The 20150-nt window shown below is 39.5% G+C and overlaps 1 protein-coding gene across 1 annotated transcript in view; it reads right to left on the bottom strand.

Annotated features, from left to right (window-relative positions):
* Window positions 1-20150, bottom strand: part of LOC128822748 (transcription factor RFX3-like) — a 190687-nt gene that overhangs the window by 75546 nt on the left and 94991 nt on the right. Inside the window, exons 5-7 of the mRNA XM_054004557.1 lie at window positions 8360-8434; window positions 2023-2204; window positions 1137-1256 (exon numbers count right to left, since the gene is read on the bottom strand). Of these exons, the coding sequence (XP_053860532.1) occupies window positions 1137-1256; window positions 2023-2204; window positions 8360-8434 (377 nt within the window). The remainder of the gene's footprint in view (window positions 1-1136; window positions 1257-2022; window positions 2205-8359; window positions 8435-20150) is intronic.

Below are 20150 nucleotides of genomic sequence, written 5' to 3'. Positions count from 1 at the left end.
CACAAATTTGTCTGATGATCTGGACTCTCAGTTGAATCTGACTACCATCTCCAGATCTGCCCTGCTCACTTCACTTGTATACTGCAGGACTAGGCCCAGGCTGGTGAGGTCTCTGCTGTGTATACCATGGTACTCAACTCCCAACTCCCCATTCCTTAAGGAGAAGACAGCCCTTGCTGCTTCCTGACAGGAAGACAGTTTTGAAAGCCTTGCTAAAGTCAATATAGACATAATCCACTGCTCTCTCTTCATCCATGGAGCCATTCACCTCATTTTAGAAGACTATTGGGTTGGTCAAGCATGATTTCCCCTTTGTAAATACATGCTGACAACTCCCAATAATCTTATTGTCCTTCATAGGTAGGCTTTGGCTTTCCTAACATCATCCCTACACAGTCAGACAGTCTATATATAGAGTCTATAGACAGACTCTATATTCCTCCTAGGTTCCCTGACATTGCTTCCACCTCTTGTATACTTTATATGTTTGAGCTTTATAAGGAATTTCTTGTTCATCCATGCAGTCCTCCTTCTACCTTTGCTTGACTTCCTGTATGTTGGGAAGGACCATTCTTGAACCTCAAGGTGATCCTTGAAAAATAAACCAGCTATTCTGGACCCCTTTGCCCTGTAGGACTGTCTCCCATGAGATTATTCCAAGCAGAGCCCAGCAGTGGCCCAAGTCTTCTCTGCTCAAGTCCAGGGGTTTGATGCATCAGTTCTTGCCAGGAGGAGGACATCAACACAAAGCTGAACCTAATCACAAGTTCTTCTATCATTTTTGATATGTGCTGAATAAAGAGATGAAAATGAACAGCAGAATTTGAAATTCAAAGCTCCTATTACTTTTTTTTCCCATCTTTTGATAAAATAACCCAAAACCACCAAGAAGTGTCTGTTATGAAGAATTGAATCATATTTTACTTTTTTAAATCAATTTTTCAAATTTATGAGTTTTTAGATATGTCTACTGATATCAGACTCCAGTGATATCTACTGCTGAACTGACAAACCTTTATTTTTCCCAAGAGAAGTTAAACAATTTCCATTAGAGATTCAACTTTGCCACATAAATGCAGACAGGTAAGGTTCCAAGAACTAGAAATATGAAAAAGTAGTTTCATATAACAGTATACCTCTGTTTCTGCTGCATGGGTTGCTGTCTCATAGCCATATATTGCATGTCATCTTGTAGCCGATTAAGGGGAGAATCTGGTTTGACACGAATCCCATAATAATGGTATTTAGAGTTCCCCCTTAATGAAAGAACAAAAATAACATTGTTTCTTTAGTATATACATTGCATGTTAACATTTGCCTTGACTGGAAAACAGTACATAGAAGTTAGGCTTGTCTTTCCTCTCACTCTGGTATAAAACTGATATAACTCCACCAGCTTCTGAAAATCAGTTCACTTAAACGATATTTTCCAGCACTTTACTGTTGGGCTTCATTGAAATAGAATAAGGTAAATAAAAAAACCAACTAAATTACTTATGCAGTCATGGTGAATAAAACAATTCCATAAATGAGGTATGCTTGTGAGTGAGGGTTTGTGAATGTTTCACTAATCAACTTCAGTCCTGGTCAACTGGAAAGAAAGAACAGAATTAGGCTATCTGTGTTCATGTTTATGAGAATATCTATATGGGTGCTAGTAAAGGCATTGCCCTGTGTTAGCTTCTGTGGTTAACTGTGTTAGTGTCATGTGCGTGTTTGTCTGCATCTTTGGAACACATGTTCAGTCTCGCTACTATCTGGAGCTGCAAATGGAAACAGCAGTAGCTGCATCCATTGGACTGAGATGGAAGATATCTGGGTCATAAGAGTACACAGAATCTGGCTATAGCAGACCAGGAGTCCTGAGTCCTGAAGTCTGCTGGATTTGGCAACTCCCTTAACAGAAAGGCTTAAAATATTTTTATTTGCTTATTTCCTTGCTTGTTTTTAACATATGAGCTTCATGTTCACGATTATTATTGATATTTTTCTGTTAAACTTTAAGATTTTATTAACACAAACCTGGTACCCAGTCTTCTGGTCCGTAATCCCATGAAGATTGACCGTATGAGTTTTCCAAAGGAGGCAGCATTGACTGGATCTAACTTGTGCTCCTGACAATGACGTAAGTAATGGTTGTAAAGGGTACTTCTGGGGAGACTCACTCCTTCTGCAGTTTCATAGTTGTCTAAAAGCCATTGGAGCTATGTCAAATATGAAAGAGTGAACATATATAAATTCAGTATTACTCTACTGAAAACCCCCACTTAATTGTACAACATAGAACTGATCTTTTTTAGACCACTCAAGGCCTGTTTAATACAGTGACTTTGTTCTTTGAGCAAATATAATCTCTTTAAATCTCTTTCAATGCTAGATATGGAATGATGCCTTAGGTTTGGAATTTTTTTTTTAGGTTTACAAGGAAATAACAAGACTCATGGCACCTGTGAGCTCAGATAGCTTCACTTCTAAAAATATTTCAGATTCAGTACCATACATTAACATTTTATGAAGTTATTTGTGCTTTTGAGAAAAATTGCTGAAACTCCAAAGAAATAAAATAACCAATGTAATTTATATTAATTGCATTTAAAAAACCCTAATAGAACTAAGTTAATAAATTTTTAATTCTGGGATGATATAATATTTCTCTTCACATGGAATTAAAAAAATACAAATAAAAAAACCCAGTACTACATTTAACTGAATAGGGTTTATTGTCTTCCAAATACAAAGAAGAAACTATCAAATATAAGGTAAAAAGCAATCTAGATGACATGAAAAATAACTTGTATAGATATAAAGCATCATGGGCCAAATCCCTTTCTGTTGTAGCCTGTTTGCTTCTGACTTCTAAGAGGAACAGAATTAACTTTTTTTTTTCCTGTGTAATCTATTGCAGAATTTTGGTGAGCAATTTTGGAAGCATTTAGGCAGATAGCTTCTAATACATGACTGTACCTCTGTATATAACAAATAGTAACTAACATAGATTCACAGAATATTCTGAGTTGGAAGGGACCCATGAGGATCAAGTTCAACTCCTAAGTCAATGGCCCATACAGGGAATTGAACCCATAACCTTGGTGTTACTGGCACCATGCTCTAACCAACTGAGCTAGTCTCAAGGTCATGCACACTAAACTCAAGCAAAATGGTCATTTTAATGACATTTACCAGTATAAGAGAACAAAAAAATAAAATGGAAATATTTTTATAGTTTTTATTTATCAGCAGTCCTGACTAATGGGGGAGGTCCCACTTGACTAGAAGTTAGCAAACCTATAAGGAGTGCCAGAAGGAGGATCTAGAGAACTACAGGCCTGTCAGTCTGACTTCAGTGCCAGGGAACGTCATGGAGCAGATCATCTTGAGTGCCATCCCATGGTATGTACAGGACACCCAGGGGATCAGGCCCAGTCAGCACTGGTTTAGGAAAGGCAGGTCCTACTTGACTAACTTGGTCTCCTTCTATGACAAGGTGACACACTTAGTGGATGAAGGAAAAGCTGTGGATGTTGTCTACTTGAACCTTAGTAAGGCCTTTGACAGTGTTTCCCAGTGCATTCTCCTGAAGAAGCTGGCTGGTTATGGCTTGGACAGGCATACTGTTTGCTGGGTAAAAATGATGGATGGATGGATGGATGGATGGATGGATGGATGGATGGATGGGCCAAAAGAGTGGTGGTGAATGGAATTACATCCATTTGGTGGCTGGTCACAAGTGGTGCTTCCCAGGGCTCAGTATTGGGGCCAGTTCTGATTAAGATCTTTATCAATGATCTGGACAAGGGGATTGAGTGCACCCTCAGTAAGTTTGCAGATGACACCAAGTTGGGTGGGAGTGTTAATCTGCTGGAGGGTAGGAAGGCTCTGCAGAGGTTGTAAGCTTGTATGAGGCTAAACAAGGTGAAGTGCATGGTCCTGCACTTGGGTCACAACAACCCCATGCAGCACTACAGGCTTGGGTAAAAGTGGCTGGAAAACTGCTGGTCAGAAAAGGATCTGGGTATGCTGTTTGACAGCTGACTGAACAAGCCAGTGCATGCTCACATGGTCAAAAAGGCTGATGGCATCCTGGCTTGTATCAGCAATAATTTGGCCAGCAGGGCTAGGGGAGTGATTGCCCCCCTGTACTCAGCAGCTATGAGGCCAAACTTCTAATCCTGTGTTCAGTTTTGGGCCACTCATTACAAGAAAGACACTGAGGTGCTAGAGTGTGTCCAAAGAAGAGCAATGAAGCTGGTGAAGGATCTGGAGCACAAATCCTATGAGGAGCAGCTGAGGAAACTAGGGTTGTTTAGCCTGGAGAAAAGGAGGCTCAGAGGGGACCTTATCACTCTCTCTACAACTACCTGAAAGGAGCTTGTAGTGATGTAGATGTCAGTCTCTTCTCATAAGTAGCAAGCAGTAGGACAAGAGTAAATGGAAATATAGGAAAAATTTCTTCAATTAAAAGGTTGTCAAGCATTGGAACAGGCTGTCCAGTGAAGTGGTTGAGTCACCAACCCTGGATGTGTTTAAAAGACATGTAGCTGTGGCACTTAGGGACATGGTTTAGTGGTGAACTTGGCAGTGTTATCAGTTGGACTCAATGATCTTAGAGGTTTTTTCCAACCTAAATGATCCTATGATTCTATATTTAACTTATGAGATTTCAGATTTTTAAGGATACTATAATTTTACTTAGCTTACCCCTTCCTTCCCCCATGGTTTCATATCCTTGGAATTTCCCTTTAATTTCCACTTGAATTTCCAAATTTTGCTTTTGTCTTGTATTTACTAATTACTTAAGAAAGTAATTATGCCAGAATGAACATCCAAATTTTCCAGGTTCACAAATCTTACAAAAAGTCTGGACTTAGTTTGAGAATCCAATAAATCCCCAAACCATGGATTTGGTTTTGGCATTTGGAACAAAGTTTTACTCCAATATGCTGGACCCTCATACGATTGTTTAATTCATTTCACTTTAGACCACCAAAGTAATTAATATGACCAAGATATGTGTTTAAAGTACAGTAAAATATATAATTATGTGACATTGAATATGCTACTCTGCAGGGCTACTTACTAATAGATCACTGAACTAATTCTGTTCCAGTAATGTTCCATATAACTTGTCATTTACAGAACAAGAATATCAATATTTTAGTGCTCATTACTCTTGAAATAAGTTTCCACTCTGACCCTTCTTTATTGCAGAACTATTAGTAAAAATTAGATTATAATGAATATATTGGACATACAGTTCTGTTTAAGTCAGTTGTGAGCAATTTACTGAACACAATACATGAAAAATGAAAAAAAAATTAGGAAAACATTTACTCAAGACCTTTCAAAGAACATCTTCATGTTTACTTTCTTACAGAAAACATTACCAGAACTATCATGCTTAGGTTTCTAAACAAGAACTCTGTGTAAAGATGTAGGAGAAGCATGATCTAGCTGTTTGTAAGATGGATGTAGATCATGTTGCACTTTAAATAAACATAAACAAGTGTAGTTCATCATCCTTATATCAACTTTTAGGTATAAATGCAGTCCTAACATTCACAATTTTTTATTAACTTGGGCATTTACAATTCTGAAACAAAGCCTAGGAAAAAATACTTAAAACTTTTACCTTGACATGAGTGTATTATCAAAACCATTTCACTATATCTTAATTATAGCCTTCAAACTTATAATTTAAGTGATACCAATTCGTTTTTGAAATATGAGCAATTTGTTTTATCTCACAAAGAAAAAAATTACTGACAAAACCCTCAAATTATTTCAAATTTAACTTTTAAATATAGTATTAGATTTTTTCCCAGATTAATTATAATTTATTAGGATTCTTTTCAGTGCATTTTACTAATGATCTGTATTTGACAGATATTCTTTCAACCACAGATTGGCATTAGCCAACAATGGAAAAGCAAAAACCGAGATAAGTACAAAGTAAGGATATTTGCTCCAGGGTGAAAATATTTCAATAAAAAAAGGTTGACATGATTATTTGGCAGGTTACAGCCTTCAAAGAAGAATGTCAATAGCTGAATGCCATGTAAAAAAGTAAATAATCTGCAGACATGATAACGTTATTGCAAACAGCCTTAAATACATTTTTGTTTTTACAGAAATCTAATTCTAAAATTGAAATATCTCCACTTTGACTTGTTGATTTATAATATTAACAACATTGGAATGGTATGAAATGGTTTATGCAGAATGGGTAAATTGACTACAACTTCAATGGAACTCCAATATTTAAAAATCATTAGATTATAAATTAGTCAACTCAATCACATACAGAAAGAAATCAGGAAAGGAAATAAAATAAAGGAATTTTTTTTAAACCATTAAAATAAACAGGTATTGTAGCAGCGTGGGGTTTAGATGGTGGTTGCTGCTACCTATATTCCCCAGTAAGCATCTCTTGTGGAAAAGCTGCTTGGGTCAGCATTCAGGCAAAGCAGTCAAGTCCACACACCCCACACTCACCACGGCAAGCTCAGTCAAGAGAGGCAGAAGGCCCTTTTATATGGTCAGTTCCAGCGAGGTTTATTTGAGCACATCAAAGGAAAACCAGAGACAAAAGACAAACCATGTGCTCTGCACAAGGTTTAAGTAGGGAAGGGTATGGGGGCGGTACAAAGGGCAGGGCAAAGGGGATTGGCTTTCAGGGAAGATGGGGCCAGCCACCAGGGATACCACAACCAATGAGGAAACAGGGAAAGGAGAAACCAGGGGAAGTTGGGACATATGGGGAAAGGAACTGGGATGGATCACTGTTAAGCAAGAGTCCATGAGGAAGACCTTTCTCTCCGCCCAGGTGGGGAAAGACTCTATGGTAAGTCTCTCCAAGGAAGGACTCTGGGGATTTCCCTGAGGGGGAAGGAATCAGAGGATTCCACAAGGTATTAATTAAGGCAACAAAATGCCAGCTTAGGGAAGAAGATAGGACTAAAACCATATTTTCTGTCCTTATTTGAGTCATAATTCAATAAAAGTTTCTAAGAAAGGGAAAATATCCAGTGTTTGATCTGGGTTCCATTAATTTCTTCCAAAATGACTGAGGCTAGGAAAGAACATTTATTACAGCAAGACACCTGGAGGTCTTTTTTTTTCCCCACAGAATCCACAATAGATCCTCTATTTGTCTTTCAGTAGTTTTGAAAATACCTCAAAACATTAAGAAACATCAGAATAAGACTACCATAACAGACAGATGCAAATCTCCTTATTAGAAAGATATTTTCATAAAATCATAGAATAGTTTGGGTTGGAAGGGACCTTTAAAGGTCATCAAGTCCAATTCCCCTTCAGTGATTAGGGACATTTTCAACTGGATCAGGTTGCACAGAGGCCCATCTAACCTGACCATGAACACTTCCAGGGACGGGGCAGCCACAACTTCTCTGTGCAACCTGATTGTTCCAGTGTCTCACCACCCTCATTGTAAAGAACTTCCTTCCTTATGTTCAGTTTAAATCTATCCTCTTACAGTTTAAAACCATTGCTCTTTTTGCTGTCACTACAGGCCCTGGTAAAAAGTCTTTCTCCATCTTTCTCATAAGCCCCCTTTAAGTACAGAAAAGCTGCAATAAGGTCTCCATGGAGCCTTCTTCAGGATGAAAAACCTCAACTCTCTCTGCCTTTCTTCATAGGAGAGGTGTTCCAGCCCTCTCATCATTTTAGTGGCCCTACTTAGACCCACTCTATCTCACTATCTAAGCCAATTATGAAGTTACTAAATGTCAATGGTCCTAGTACAGGCCCTTGAGGGATACAACTCATTACTGATCCTAACTACAGGATTTGTAAAGACAGAACAAAGCAAAAGGCAGAAGAAGAAAACATATTAGACACTAACAGATTGTTTTAATTTTTAAATCTCATGAGATGGATCTACAGAATTGTTATACTAAATTTATTCAGAATAATAGAAATATTTGAAAAGAAATCTAAAGTATATTTTTTATCTAAACTGTGTGCACTACTTCTTTCCCCCATTACCTGCTCTTAAATTATTATATCAGGTACACAAATTATAGAAAATTATTTTTGAATGTCAAACACAGACTACCTAAGGTTTATTTGGTTATTATCTTACATTTACATTGGGACCTGCAAAATAGACAAATATGTTAAGTTGCGTTAACACAATACAGAACCTAGAAAAGAAATGCACTCTACAGTGTGTCATGACACTTAGCCTGACAAAATATAGTGACATAAGATGTAGATTGCAAGCAACTAAAATGGAAAGATTACAAGTAAAAAATAGTAATAAATTAAACATTTAGATGCAGGCTAAGCATGCAGAACAAGATAGAGATTAGCTTTCATGAAAGAAGAGACAACTTACATGGCTGTTGAGAAGAGAGCTTCTGTGAGTAGAAAGACCATCAGACTTTTGAAGTGTCTCAATCGCCATCTCAATCTGATAATAGATGTCATTAGAAAATGACTCAAGACAGTATAAAAGACTAATCTGAAAAATTCTGATAGATTCCCTTAAGTTCAACAGAAATATCTAGTTTGGTCAGAGCTAAGGGATATTTTCTACTTTAAGGCCTCATCCTGAAGTCCTCTTGAAGGCAAACCTCCTAGTGATGTCAGAGTGGCATTTTGCTTGCATATATACTGCAGGATTCCACTTTCAAAGTCCAATTTACCTTCCTTCCTACTAATGAAATAAGAGAAGTAGATTTACTAGTAAACTACATTGCAAACAGTAAAAATTACTGAACAACCAGTGTTTTGAATAGAAAAAACCTCCAGAATAAAATCCTTAGAAATGCCTCAGTGTTTCTTCCTGTACGCATTTGAGAAAGAACTATGCACACTTTGAGTGTGAATAAGAAGCAAAATTTCTGCTCTCTGCAACCATGGAGTAAAATCTCAGTCATTCAGTAGGTTTTCTGTCGTTAGCTTCATTGTACAGGATATCACCCCCTACAGCCTGTTAGAGCATTCTTTGAATATCCAGAGCTCTCAAAGTAAATGAAAATTGGAGGCTTACACAGACAGCAAGATCCATCCTTAAAAGAAAATAAAAAATCAGATGGGTTCAAAATAATACTTTTAAAGGAAAGAGTATTATAAACCACTAATTATACAGTAGCATTACTCTTAATACAAATGAGTAAAGACAACCATAACCATTCCTATTCTTCCCTTCCATATTAATACATCTTATTAATTCAATAATGACAACAATAAAAATAAAATTACAATCTAACTGTAGTTTAGATGCAGAGCTAGAATAGCAAAAACATTGAAAGTCATTGAGACAATGGGATGTACAGTAAAAGAAGGCACATAATAAGCCACATTAAATGGAAAAAACAGAAAAGCAATGGGACAGCATCTGTACATTTAAAACCACTTATATCCACTGATGACAGTTTTTAAATAAATCTTCCCTACACTTCTTTAATTATTACACTATTATCCAAAGAGTTTATACTGGTAAATTGCATTACTGAGTTCACTCAATATACAGCACAAAACTGAAAAATATTTTAGATTATGTTTCACTTGGTGCATAAATAAAATGTGGTTTCCCCTTTTTATAAATTAATCAAATAGCATTCTTACTGTAGGAACTCTCAATGAAAAAGGAAGTCTTTTTTACAACTGTTTACTATTAGAAATATGTCTTTTGATAAAAGCATACTAGGATCTGATGAGTGCAAGAAATATTGCAAAAATAATGTTTGAACACAGATTTTTTTCTTGCATCAGTAGAAAATACTATTAAGTCAAACTATTCAATCAGACAAAAAAGGTCAAATTTAAAAGGATACTGTATATTAAAAATTAAAAGTTTAAGATTTCATCATACTAAGATCAACTCACTATATCATACAACCATAGACTCTCCCATTTTAACATATTATAACATCATGCATAATTTAAATCATAATTCTGAATCTCACTCCACTCTTTGACAATACCTTTTTTACAGCATTACTACAGGGCTGAAGTCCTGCCTCCTGCTGCTCATTCAAGCTATTACACTACCCTCTCACTTCACTGAGACAAGTTTTTGTGACCTGTTCAAAGAACCAATTTTTAAAATCATAAATTATGAATATATATATATATATATATATATATATATATATATAAAATAATGGAATCATAGAATGGTTTGGGTTGGAAGGGACCTTAAGAATCATCCAGTTCCAACCCCTCCACCATGGGCAGAGACACATTCCATTAGACAAGGTTGCTGAGACCCCCATCCAACCTGGCCTTGAATGCTTCCAGGGATGGGATAGCCACAACTTCTCTGGGAAACCTGTGCCAGGGCCTCACCACTCTCACAGTAAAAAATTCTTCCTAATATCTAATCTAAACCTACTCTCAATCTGAAGCCATTCCTCCTTGTCCTGTCACTACATGCTCTTGTAAAATGTCCCTCTCAAGCTTTCCTGTTGGCTCCCTTGAGGTACTGAAAGGCCACAATAAGGTCTCCTCAAAGCCTTCTCTTCTCCAGGCTGAATAACTCCCAACTCTCTCAGCCTTTCTTCAGAGGAGAGGTGCTTCAGCCCTCTGATCAATCTTGGTGGCCTCCAGGGCGGGTCTCACCAGAGTGAAGTAAAGGGGCAGAATCACCTCCCTTACCCTGCTGACCATGCTGCTTCTGTTGAAGCCCAGGGTACCATCGGCTTTCTGGGCTGCAAGCACACATTGCCAGCTCATGTCCAGTCTCTCATCCACCACCACCTCCAAGTCCTTCTGAGCAGGGCTGTTCTCGATCAGTTCATCCCCCAGTCTATATTAACACCGGGATTTTCCTCTACCCAGGTGCAGCACCTTGCACTTGGCCTTGTTAAAACTTAAGACGTTCTCATGGGCCCAGAATTTAAGCTTGTCCAGGTCCCTCTGGATGGCATCCCATCTTTCAGGTGTGTCAACTGCACCACTCATCTTGGTGTTGCCAGCATACCCATGGCCACAGATCCATAGATTTCAAAGCCAGAGATCTTAATGATTACTATGATCAGCTTATCTTATTTTTTTGAATAATGTAGGTCAAGAAGTGTTCATTGCCTCTAAAATTCACCCTTAATTCACCTTTGTCATGGTTTGACACTGGCGCAATGCCAACGCCCCCATGAAAATACACCTTCCCAAATAAATGCTGTGAGATGTTATCAGGAACAGAGCAGACCAGGCCCAAGCTTAATAACAAAGGGAAAAAAAAACTTTATTAAACTACTACTAGAGAAGACACATGGACTAAATTCAGGATGAAGACCTTTTAAAACACCCCTCCTCCTCCCAATTTCCAAAACACCCACCATGAAACATCACCCGGGATTCCTGATCAAATTACCACCCTTCAGATAATCCATACTCAAGCTATCAAGGGAGAGAGAAGTCTCTCTTGCACCACAGACCCCCCAGGAAACACCGCTGCCACCTCCTGTGTTTCCATGTCACACATGGCAACCACCCGGAGAAAATCTGCCAGTGTGACACTCTCCTTTCCATGTCACAGTGCTCTCACCACCGTGCATGGACAGACTGCCCATAGGGCTCTTTTAAGGATGCTTTGCCATGGACCCAAAGATACAACAGTTCAGCTTCTCATCTTGGGACTACAGTCCCCCCCATTTTCCCCTGGGGCCAAGGGTCCAAGAACAGAAATCATCTTCTTCCTGAAAACAGAGGATATCACCATTCCCTCCTCAACTTTCCTCTGTTCTTGCCATTCCTTCGCTGGTGGTTGCTGAAGCCAGTCTCCTTGGGTCACCACTGCATCCCCCTAAAATGCAGTCTCTATTGCAGGACATTTTGGTTCAGTCCATGGCTAACAAGAAAAGTCCAGCCAAAAGCTACTTCATCATCTCCTCCCACCTAAATATTTCTTCTTCTAACATCTCAGGTCCTGGACTGTCTCTCTTCCACTACAAATCGAGGAGGAGTAATATTTTACAAAACCCTCATTTCCCGGAAAGGGTTAAAAATTCAGACTCCCTGGACAGCTGAAATCTCTGCTCAGCATTCCCAACTCCTACGCTGGTGTCCTGGTTCAGGGCAAGTCTGGGGAAAAGAATTCCGCTCCCCCCCACAAAAGGGTTCCTTTAGGAAAGCAGATTCAATTGGCCCCTCCCCCCAGCCAGTTCGGGAGAAAATACCTCTGGAGGAAAAAAGTGGAAAAAACCTGTTTATTACACAAGAGAACTTAGACAATATTAAACAATAAGACTTCTTGCCACTCCAAGAGAGACAAATTCAGAGCAAATCCCCCCCCGGGCTGCAGCTCAGCTCACTCAGTCTCTGACCAGTCCTTCCGGCGCTGGCAATGCCGCGGCCCAGGCCCGGCCCGCTGGGCCACAGGTGTGAGCTGCTGATGCTCTTCTGGTGTTCAGTCCAGAGCAGATCCAGAGAAAGGAAAAAAAAACCACAGTCCAGGGAACTTCTCTGCCTCAGCTAGCTAAAACTATCTAGAAAAAGCAAAGGAGAGCTCTGTCTCGCTGTCCGTCCATCTGCAGACAACACCGTCCCGGAGCAGGAATGTGGAGGAGGGAGTGAGTTTTTTGAAAACAAACCCTGAGCTTCTTCCCTCCTCCTTTCACTCTTGGAACAAGACTTCAACATAAACAGGGCAGACGATTGGGGATAAAGGCATCATACAGCCACCCTAGGACAGCTGGGCATCATCCCCCCCCTTTCTGCATCTCCTCCACCAGCAAATTTCCAGGTGCCGTCAGGCTCTCTGTCTCTTTCTCTCTGAGGGGGGGGAACCAAGGCATCTCCGCTTCTCTCCACCCTTCCGTCCGCAGGAGCTGGCTCGGTTCCAGACCCTCAGCCCCCTCGGCCTACCTGGACAAGGCCGCGTGGCTTCCCCTCCCCCACCCAGCCCATGGCTGGGCAGGGGAGAGTCTGCACTCTCTGAAGACTGGAACTAAAGAGACAGTTCTCCTGGGAGTTCTTGCTTTTAACCCCCTGTGTTCTCAGAGGCGTGTCCATACTTTCAGTGGTCACTCCAGGTGCCAATATCCAAACCTGACCACTGATTGGTTTGACCTAACTTCCTGGAAAAAAAATTCACTTCCATGTCAAACCACGACAACCTTTCATTAATCTCATGAAGTATTACTGAACTAGAGCAGGTCTTCCAGAAAGACTTTTGATCTATATTTGAAATTATATGTATTCATCATATTCTAGTGTAACTTGTTCCAATAGTAATTCTTTTCATTATTAAACATTTTGTGCAGTATTCCTTGTCTAAATTTTGATGAGTTGCCTTTTGAGATTTACCTGTATTGTGGGCTTGGTTTTTTCAGTGAATTTTCTCCCATTTGTTACCCGAAAAGGGGGAAGCTGAGAGGAAAGGGCGGTTGACGCCCGGGGAGAATGAATGATGGGCAGTTAAGATACAAAAGAACTGGCCAATGACCCTTGCATTCCAGTGAAAGCTTCCAGGGAGGGAGGGCAGGAGTTGGGCACTGGCTTGCTGAGGGGGGAACCAGCTGGCTGGGCTGAGATCAGGGCAGTACTGGTGGTTTTTGGTGCTGGACCCTTGCTGCTGGGGAATTCTTGCCCCCCTGTGGGTGAGCTCGCTGCTTGCAGGAGCTGCCAGTTGATGGGGACTTTTCATCACTCTCCATTGCTGGGAAGACCCATGCTTATGTGCGTGGGTGCTTCAGGGGAAACCGGACCCTCCCTTTCTCTGGAGCTGCTGATTTAACTGGAACCTCAGCTGCTGCCATCACTAGGATACCATATCGAGCACGTGAGAACCCGGGGAAAACCATACTCCCCCCCTCCCACCTTCTCTCTCTCCGAGGCTGCCATTACCCTCTGGGGAGGCTCAGGGCTTGCGTTGGCCACCCACTGAAGCCGCAGGGGAGTCACTGAAGCCTCTCTGCCTTGACATGAGCCAACAGCCCCCCCTGCTTGGTTGTGGTCATAACTCTTTGCCCGAGAGCCCTGTAATTTCAAAGTCATAATAATTTGGAGGGAGAGGGCCATATTACCATTCTGGGGGGGGGGGGTCCTGCCTTCATTGGCAGACATCTGTCTTTTAAACCAGGACAACATGCTACTGAAATATCTCTTTACCCTCAGCTAACTTTTTCCGATGCAGGAACCTAACCATAGACAAAGCAGTTCTTAATGTTCTCTAACGTGTAGTTAATGGCTTACCTTGAAGGCAGATTTTCTAGACAATGAATCATTTGTCTGGCTCATTTTGAAAACTTTCGGCTACTTTTGAGCTCTCTCTCATTCAAATTTATTTTATTTTTAAAAATCCCAAGCTTCTGATAGGCTTGAGTCCTCAAGCTTTCAAAATGTTCTATGTGAAACAGTCCGCTGCATGTTGGGGAAGTAACAGAAACTTTAATGGCAAGTATTTTTAATCATATATCCCAAATTAAATAGTGGTTATCCCAAATAGTGGGGTTTTCTTTTTACCTGTAGCCTTGACATTTTGGAAAAAAATACAAAAATGAGTTGAACATTTGAAATTATGCACATATTGTTGAAATTATATTATGCACATAAAGAGGTTAATTACATTCCTTACATTTCTAAGGACAATCAATCAGAAGTTACTGGCCTATTTAACAACTGGAATGCTAATTGACAAAAAATTCACACCCCCATCATTTGGAATGTGTGATCAGTCATACATTTTTTCTCACTGAAAAACCATTTCTATCTGAAAAGTAATTTAATAAAATGTTTTGACTGATAACTGAAAAAAGTTATCATTCCCACAGCAGCCCCAACCAAAGCATGTTAAACATATCTGCATTACGAATTACTAATACATGTAATCATGAGTGTACATGTTAATATAAACATGGGTGGGGAAATTACAGCATGATAATAATGGGAATTGTGATTTTAGACTTCTACGTCAGTTCACTCAGTTTGCCTTCTAAAATGCTAATTTATTATCTGCCATAGTCATTAATGGTTAACAAGGGTAGAACATTTCTGTGGATAATAAATTCAAAACTGTGATTATTATATGTCAACTAAATCCTACAATGTTCAGCCTTTATGTAATCTTATTAACTGTTATTTTTAAAGTCTTTTTGTCCATTAACATTTTATCAGATGAACATATATATTAACATCTCAGATGTCTCTATAGTATATACATAGAAAAACACTTTAAAATCCCCAATTCACATTGAAAAACTTCCTAAAAGTCAATGACAAGGAAAACTTATTTTCTTCATGATTCAAGTATTTGACACAAAATACTTAAGTTGTTCTGAGGAGGTCAAGACATAAGAAAAAAAAATCCTCAGAAATTTAAGCTCTAAGTTACTGAAATTAACATGGACATCCTCTAATTCATTATCTATATTTGTTTGCCTTTCTAAACCCCTCTTCACTGACAGTAAAACAGACTACTTTTCATGATATCTTAAAGTTTAAGACATCTCCTGCCTCATGTCCAAAAGAAGTCCATGTCTCTACACAGGCACCTATTTTTAACTTCATCAGCTCCCTTTAATTTTTATCTGCCATATATTTAGAAAATTTTAACTTTACCTGTTTCAAAAATGTTGCCATTGTAGGCTTTAAGCCAAGTGAAATACAAAAGAAGTTGTGAGGAAATTATTAATTCATCAAATATGTATTAAAAAAATTCAGCACAGCTAATGAAGTCTTGGATACTAGTAATAACTGTATTTACTGTTATAGCTTTTCCTGGTAACAATTCTTACTTTCTCATTGACAATCCTAAAAAAAGGTCTATGCACATCACTATATAAAAGTGTTATATGATAAATGAATGAGAACAGCATCCTTTCCACTTATATTTCAAAACAGTACATTAATACAAATGCCACTTTCCTTGGAAGAGGTACTCATGCCAGAGCCTTGAATTGGGCAAACTTGCCTAGATGCAAAGACTTGAAAATGAAGCATCAGTGACCATCTAAAGAGAACTCACAGGTTGTGAGAGACGGTCCAAAGTTTCCTTCATTTGCCTCACAACCGTTGCAAGGACCCTGAAGACCCCTGACAGGAGTTCTGGCCTGGCCGAGGTGGATGCGGACACTTGCCAAGTGACTGTCAGCAGGTGCACTCGCTGTGCTTCTACAGAACGCTGCATTTGAACAGGTTGTGACAAGCGGTGGCTTGTCCCTGCATGCCAGCACCTGCTTCACAGACCAAGGGGCTCTTCACAATGGCCCATCAATCTTGCCCACCTTCTGGCCAGATGCCACTCGCTGTGGCTAAAGACTATATAAACTGTAACTTTCTGAGATTACTCCGGTGCACCCCCACGGATGACGGTGAATCTATGTGGCAGGACCATTGAGGATCTCGTCTCGACAGTGGTAGATATATTCCCCTTCCCCTCTTTTCTCTCTATTCTTTATTTCCCTTTTCTGTCCCCTCTATCGCATTTGCTGTTAGTACCTAAATAAAGGTGCATTTGTTGTGATTAAACTGATGGTCCCCTGTTGTTTGCCTTTTTGCACTTTTGGGATCGGTTAACGAACCATCACGACACCCCGCATGAGCGGATCGTGACACAGGTCCAACACCCAGAAAAATGTGATTATCTTGAAAGTTCTCACAGACTAAGCAACTGTCATAGAGCTTTTACTAGGTTATATTGGATTTTGCTCAAGAGAATGAAAAAGTAATTGAAAGACAGAAGAAAAAAACCCAATTGTTTTAAGTTTTTATGGAAAAAAGTTTTGTATATATATACAAAAAGATCATTAAATATATCTGATATTTTATATATGCCAACTTTAAAAGAACTCAGAAAAGATTCAGAAGTGTTTATATTGGGCTAGATGCACAAATAGCAGGAGGTAGCTCATATTCAATGGAGAACAAGAGAGAAAATAATGAATTACTGGAACAGTGTATTCCCCTTCAGTAAGAACAGTAGTCAAATAATGAAAATACTGAAATTTATGGTAATCCACAGACAGACTTAGACACAGTTGTGGTCTCTGCTACTGTATCACTTGTTTTATTTCTGTTTACCTTTGAAAACAGAATACTGTAACTAATATAATAATTAAGGGAAAGATGGACAAGTTCAAGAAAATAATGGCTTCCAAAATTCACACCTTTCCCAGCTGAAATGTTTAATTAGTCTGAGGACTTATTTTCTGCCCCTAATCAGGTAGGAAAGCTTTGAGAAATGGATAGGGGCATTAATTATTTTGTTTGTTTTCTGATGTTGATGTGAGGGTATTTCAGATGCGATGAGCATCCATTAAATTTCATAAAATAAACATCACATTTATCTTCAGCACTCTGCATGTGCACAGGGTATGCTTATTGACTGACAAATATAAATATTTCTTAAGATCAGAAAACAACATATGGGGCCAACATATGGAGCAGAAGCATACATAACATCCATGACTTGGTAAAAATTAAAAATGTTTGGTGTTTGTACCAGATTACTCATTTCTCCCTAAGTTCTCAAAACACAGTTTAGTGTCCATTTTTATTTCCTTATTGAATGTTTCAAATGGCTGATCAGATTATCAATTCCACTCTTTCTCTTCAATACAATTTTTTTATATGAATCAAAAGGTAGTCTGTATACCTCACCTTTCTCATGTACTTGAGATTCTAAACCCCTAAGCTGCCCTATAGCTGATCTGCCAGTTATGGTACAGACTCAAAAATCTCCCCAAAACCTTAACAAGCTGTCGTGGTTTGACATGGAAGTGATTTTTTTTTTTTTTTCAGGAAGTTGGGTCAAACCAATCAGTGGTCAGGTTTAGATATTGGCACCTGGAGTGACCACTGAAAGTATGGACACGCCTCTGAGAACACAGGGGGTTAAAAGCAAGAACTCCCAGGAGAACTGTCTCTTTAGTTCCAGTCTTCAGAGAGTGCAGACTCTCCCCCCCCAGCCATGGGCTGGGTGGGGGAGGGGAAGCCATGCGGCCTTGTCCAGGTAGGCCGAGGGGGCTGAAAGTCTAAAACCAGACCAGCTCCTACAAACAAAAAAATAAAGAGAAGCAGAGATGCCTTTGTCCCGCCCCCCCCAGAAGAAAAGTAACAGAAAGCCTGACAGCACCTAAAAATTTACCGGCAAAAAAGAAAGAGAAAAAGGGAAGATAATGCCCAGCGTGAGAGTCAAGAATGCTAAACAAAAATTTCAGCCGTCCAGAAAATCTAAACTTTTAACCCTTTCCAGAAAATGAGGGCTTTATAAAATATTACTCCTCAATTTGTAGTAGAAGAGAGACAGTCCAAGACCTGAGATGTTAGATAAAGAAATTTTTAAGTGAGAAGAGATGACAGAGTAGCTTTTAGCTAGACTTTTCTTATTAGCCATAGACTGAACCAAATTCTCCTGCAATAAAGACTGCAGTTTAAGGAGATGCTGTAGTGACCCAAGAAAACCTGCTTCAGCAACCACCAGTGAAAGAATGGCAAAAACAAAAGAAAGCTGAGGAGGGAATGCTGATGCCCTCTGTCTTCAAGAAGAAGATGATCTCTGTTCCTAGACCCTTAGCCCCAGGGGAAAATGGGGGGGACTGTAGTCCCAAGATGAGAAGCTGAACTGTTATCTCTTTTAGTCCGTGACAAAGCATCCTTAAAAGAGCCCTATAAGCAGTCTGTCCATACACGGTAGTGAGAGCACTGTGACATAGAAAGGAGAGGGTCACACTGGCAGATTTTCTCTGGGCGGTTGCCATGTGTAACATGGAAACACAGGAGGTGGCAACTGTGTTTCCTAGGGAGTCTATAGCGCAAGAGAGACTTCTCTCTCCCTTGCTAAACTGAATATTGATTATCTGAAGAGTGGTAATTTGATCAAGAATACCGGGTAATGTTTCATGGTGGGTGTTTTGGAAACTGGGAGGAGGAGGGGTGTTTTAAAAGGTCTTCATCCTGAATTTAGTGTGTATGTCTTTTGTAGTAGTAGTTAATAAAGTTTTTTTCCCTTTGTTATTAAGCTTGGGCCTGCTCTACTCTCTTCCTGATAACATCTCACAACATTTATTTAAGAAAGTGTATTTTCATGAAGGCGCTGGCATTGCGCCAGTGTCAAACCATGACATTTTTAGTTCCCTGACCGGGAAATCGAATTCTAAACAAGATGAGATGAAGATAAGATGAAAACTGTGAGATGAGATCAAAAAGAATAAAAGCAAAGCATGTATTAAGTTATACTGCAAATACAGAAGTAGAGGGTTGGTGTAGGTTATTGTTTTATGTAGAAGTGTGTTGAATGTAATTTTGATAATAATTTTAGAAATGTGTGTTCTCAGAGGCGAAGGGTAGAGTGTCGTGGTTTGACATGGAAGTGAATTTTTTTTTCAGGAAGTTGGGTCAAACCAATCAGTGGTCAGGTTTAGATATTAGCACCTAGAGTGACCACTAAAAGTATGAACACGCCGCTAAAAACACAGGGGGTTAAAAGCAAGAACTCCCAGAAGAACTATCTCTTTAGTTCCAGTCTTCAGAGAGTGCAGACTCTCCCCAGCCCAGCCATGGGCTGGGTGGGGGAGGGGAAGCCATGCGGCCTTATCCAGGTAGGCCAAAGGAGCTGAAAGTCTAAAACCAGACCAGCTCCTACAAACAAAAAAATAAAGAGAAGCAGAGATGCCTTTGTCCCGCCCCCCCCAGAAGAAAAGTAACAGAAAGCCTGACAGCACCTAAAAATTTACCGGCAAAAAAGAAAGAGAAAAAGGGAAGATAATGCCCAGCGTGAGAGTCAAGAATGCTAAACAAAAATTTCAGCCGTCCAGAAAATCTAAACTTTTAACCCTTTCCAGAAAATGAGGGCTTTATAAAATATTACTCCTCCTCGATTTGTAGTAGAAGAGAGACAGTCCAAGACCTGAGGTGTTAGAAAAAGAAATTTTTAAGTGAGAAGAGATAATAAAGTAACTTTTAGCTAGACTTTTCTTATTAGCCATAGACTAAACCAAATTCTCCTACAATAAAGACTACATTTTAAAGAGATGCAGTAGTAACCCAAAAAAACCTACTTCAACAACCACCAGCGAAAAAATAACAAAAACAAAAGAAAGCTGAGGAGGGAATGGTGATGCCCTCTGTCTTCAAGAAGATGATCTCTGTTCCTAGACCCTTAGCCCCAGAAGAAAATGAGAGAGACTGTATTTCCAAAATAAGAAGCTGAACTGTTATCTCTTTTAGTCCGTGACAAAACC

This window comes from Vidua macroura, assembly GCF_024509145.1.
Source record: "Vidua macroura isolate BioBank_ID:100142 chromosome W unlocalized genomic scaffold, ASM2450914v1 whyW_random_scaffold_48, whole genome shotgun sequence".
NCBI classification, from domain to species: Eukaryota; Metazoa; Chordata; class Aves; order Passeriformes; family Viduidae; genus Vidua; species Vidua macroura.
This window is presented reverse-complemented; position numbering and strand designations above follow the sequence as displayed.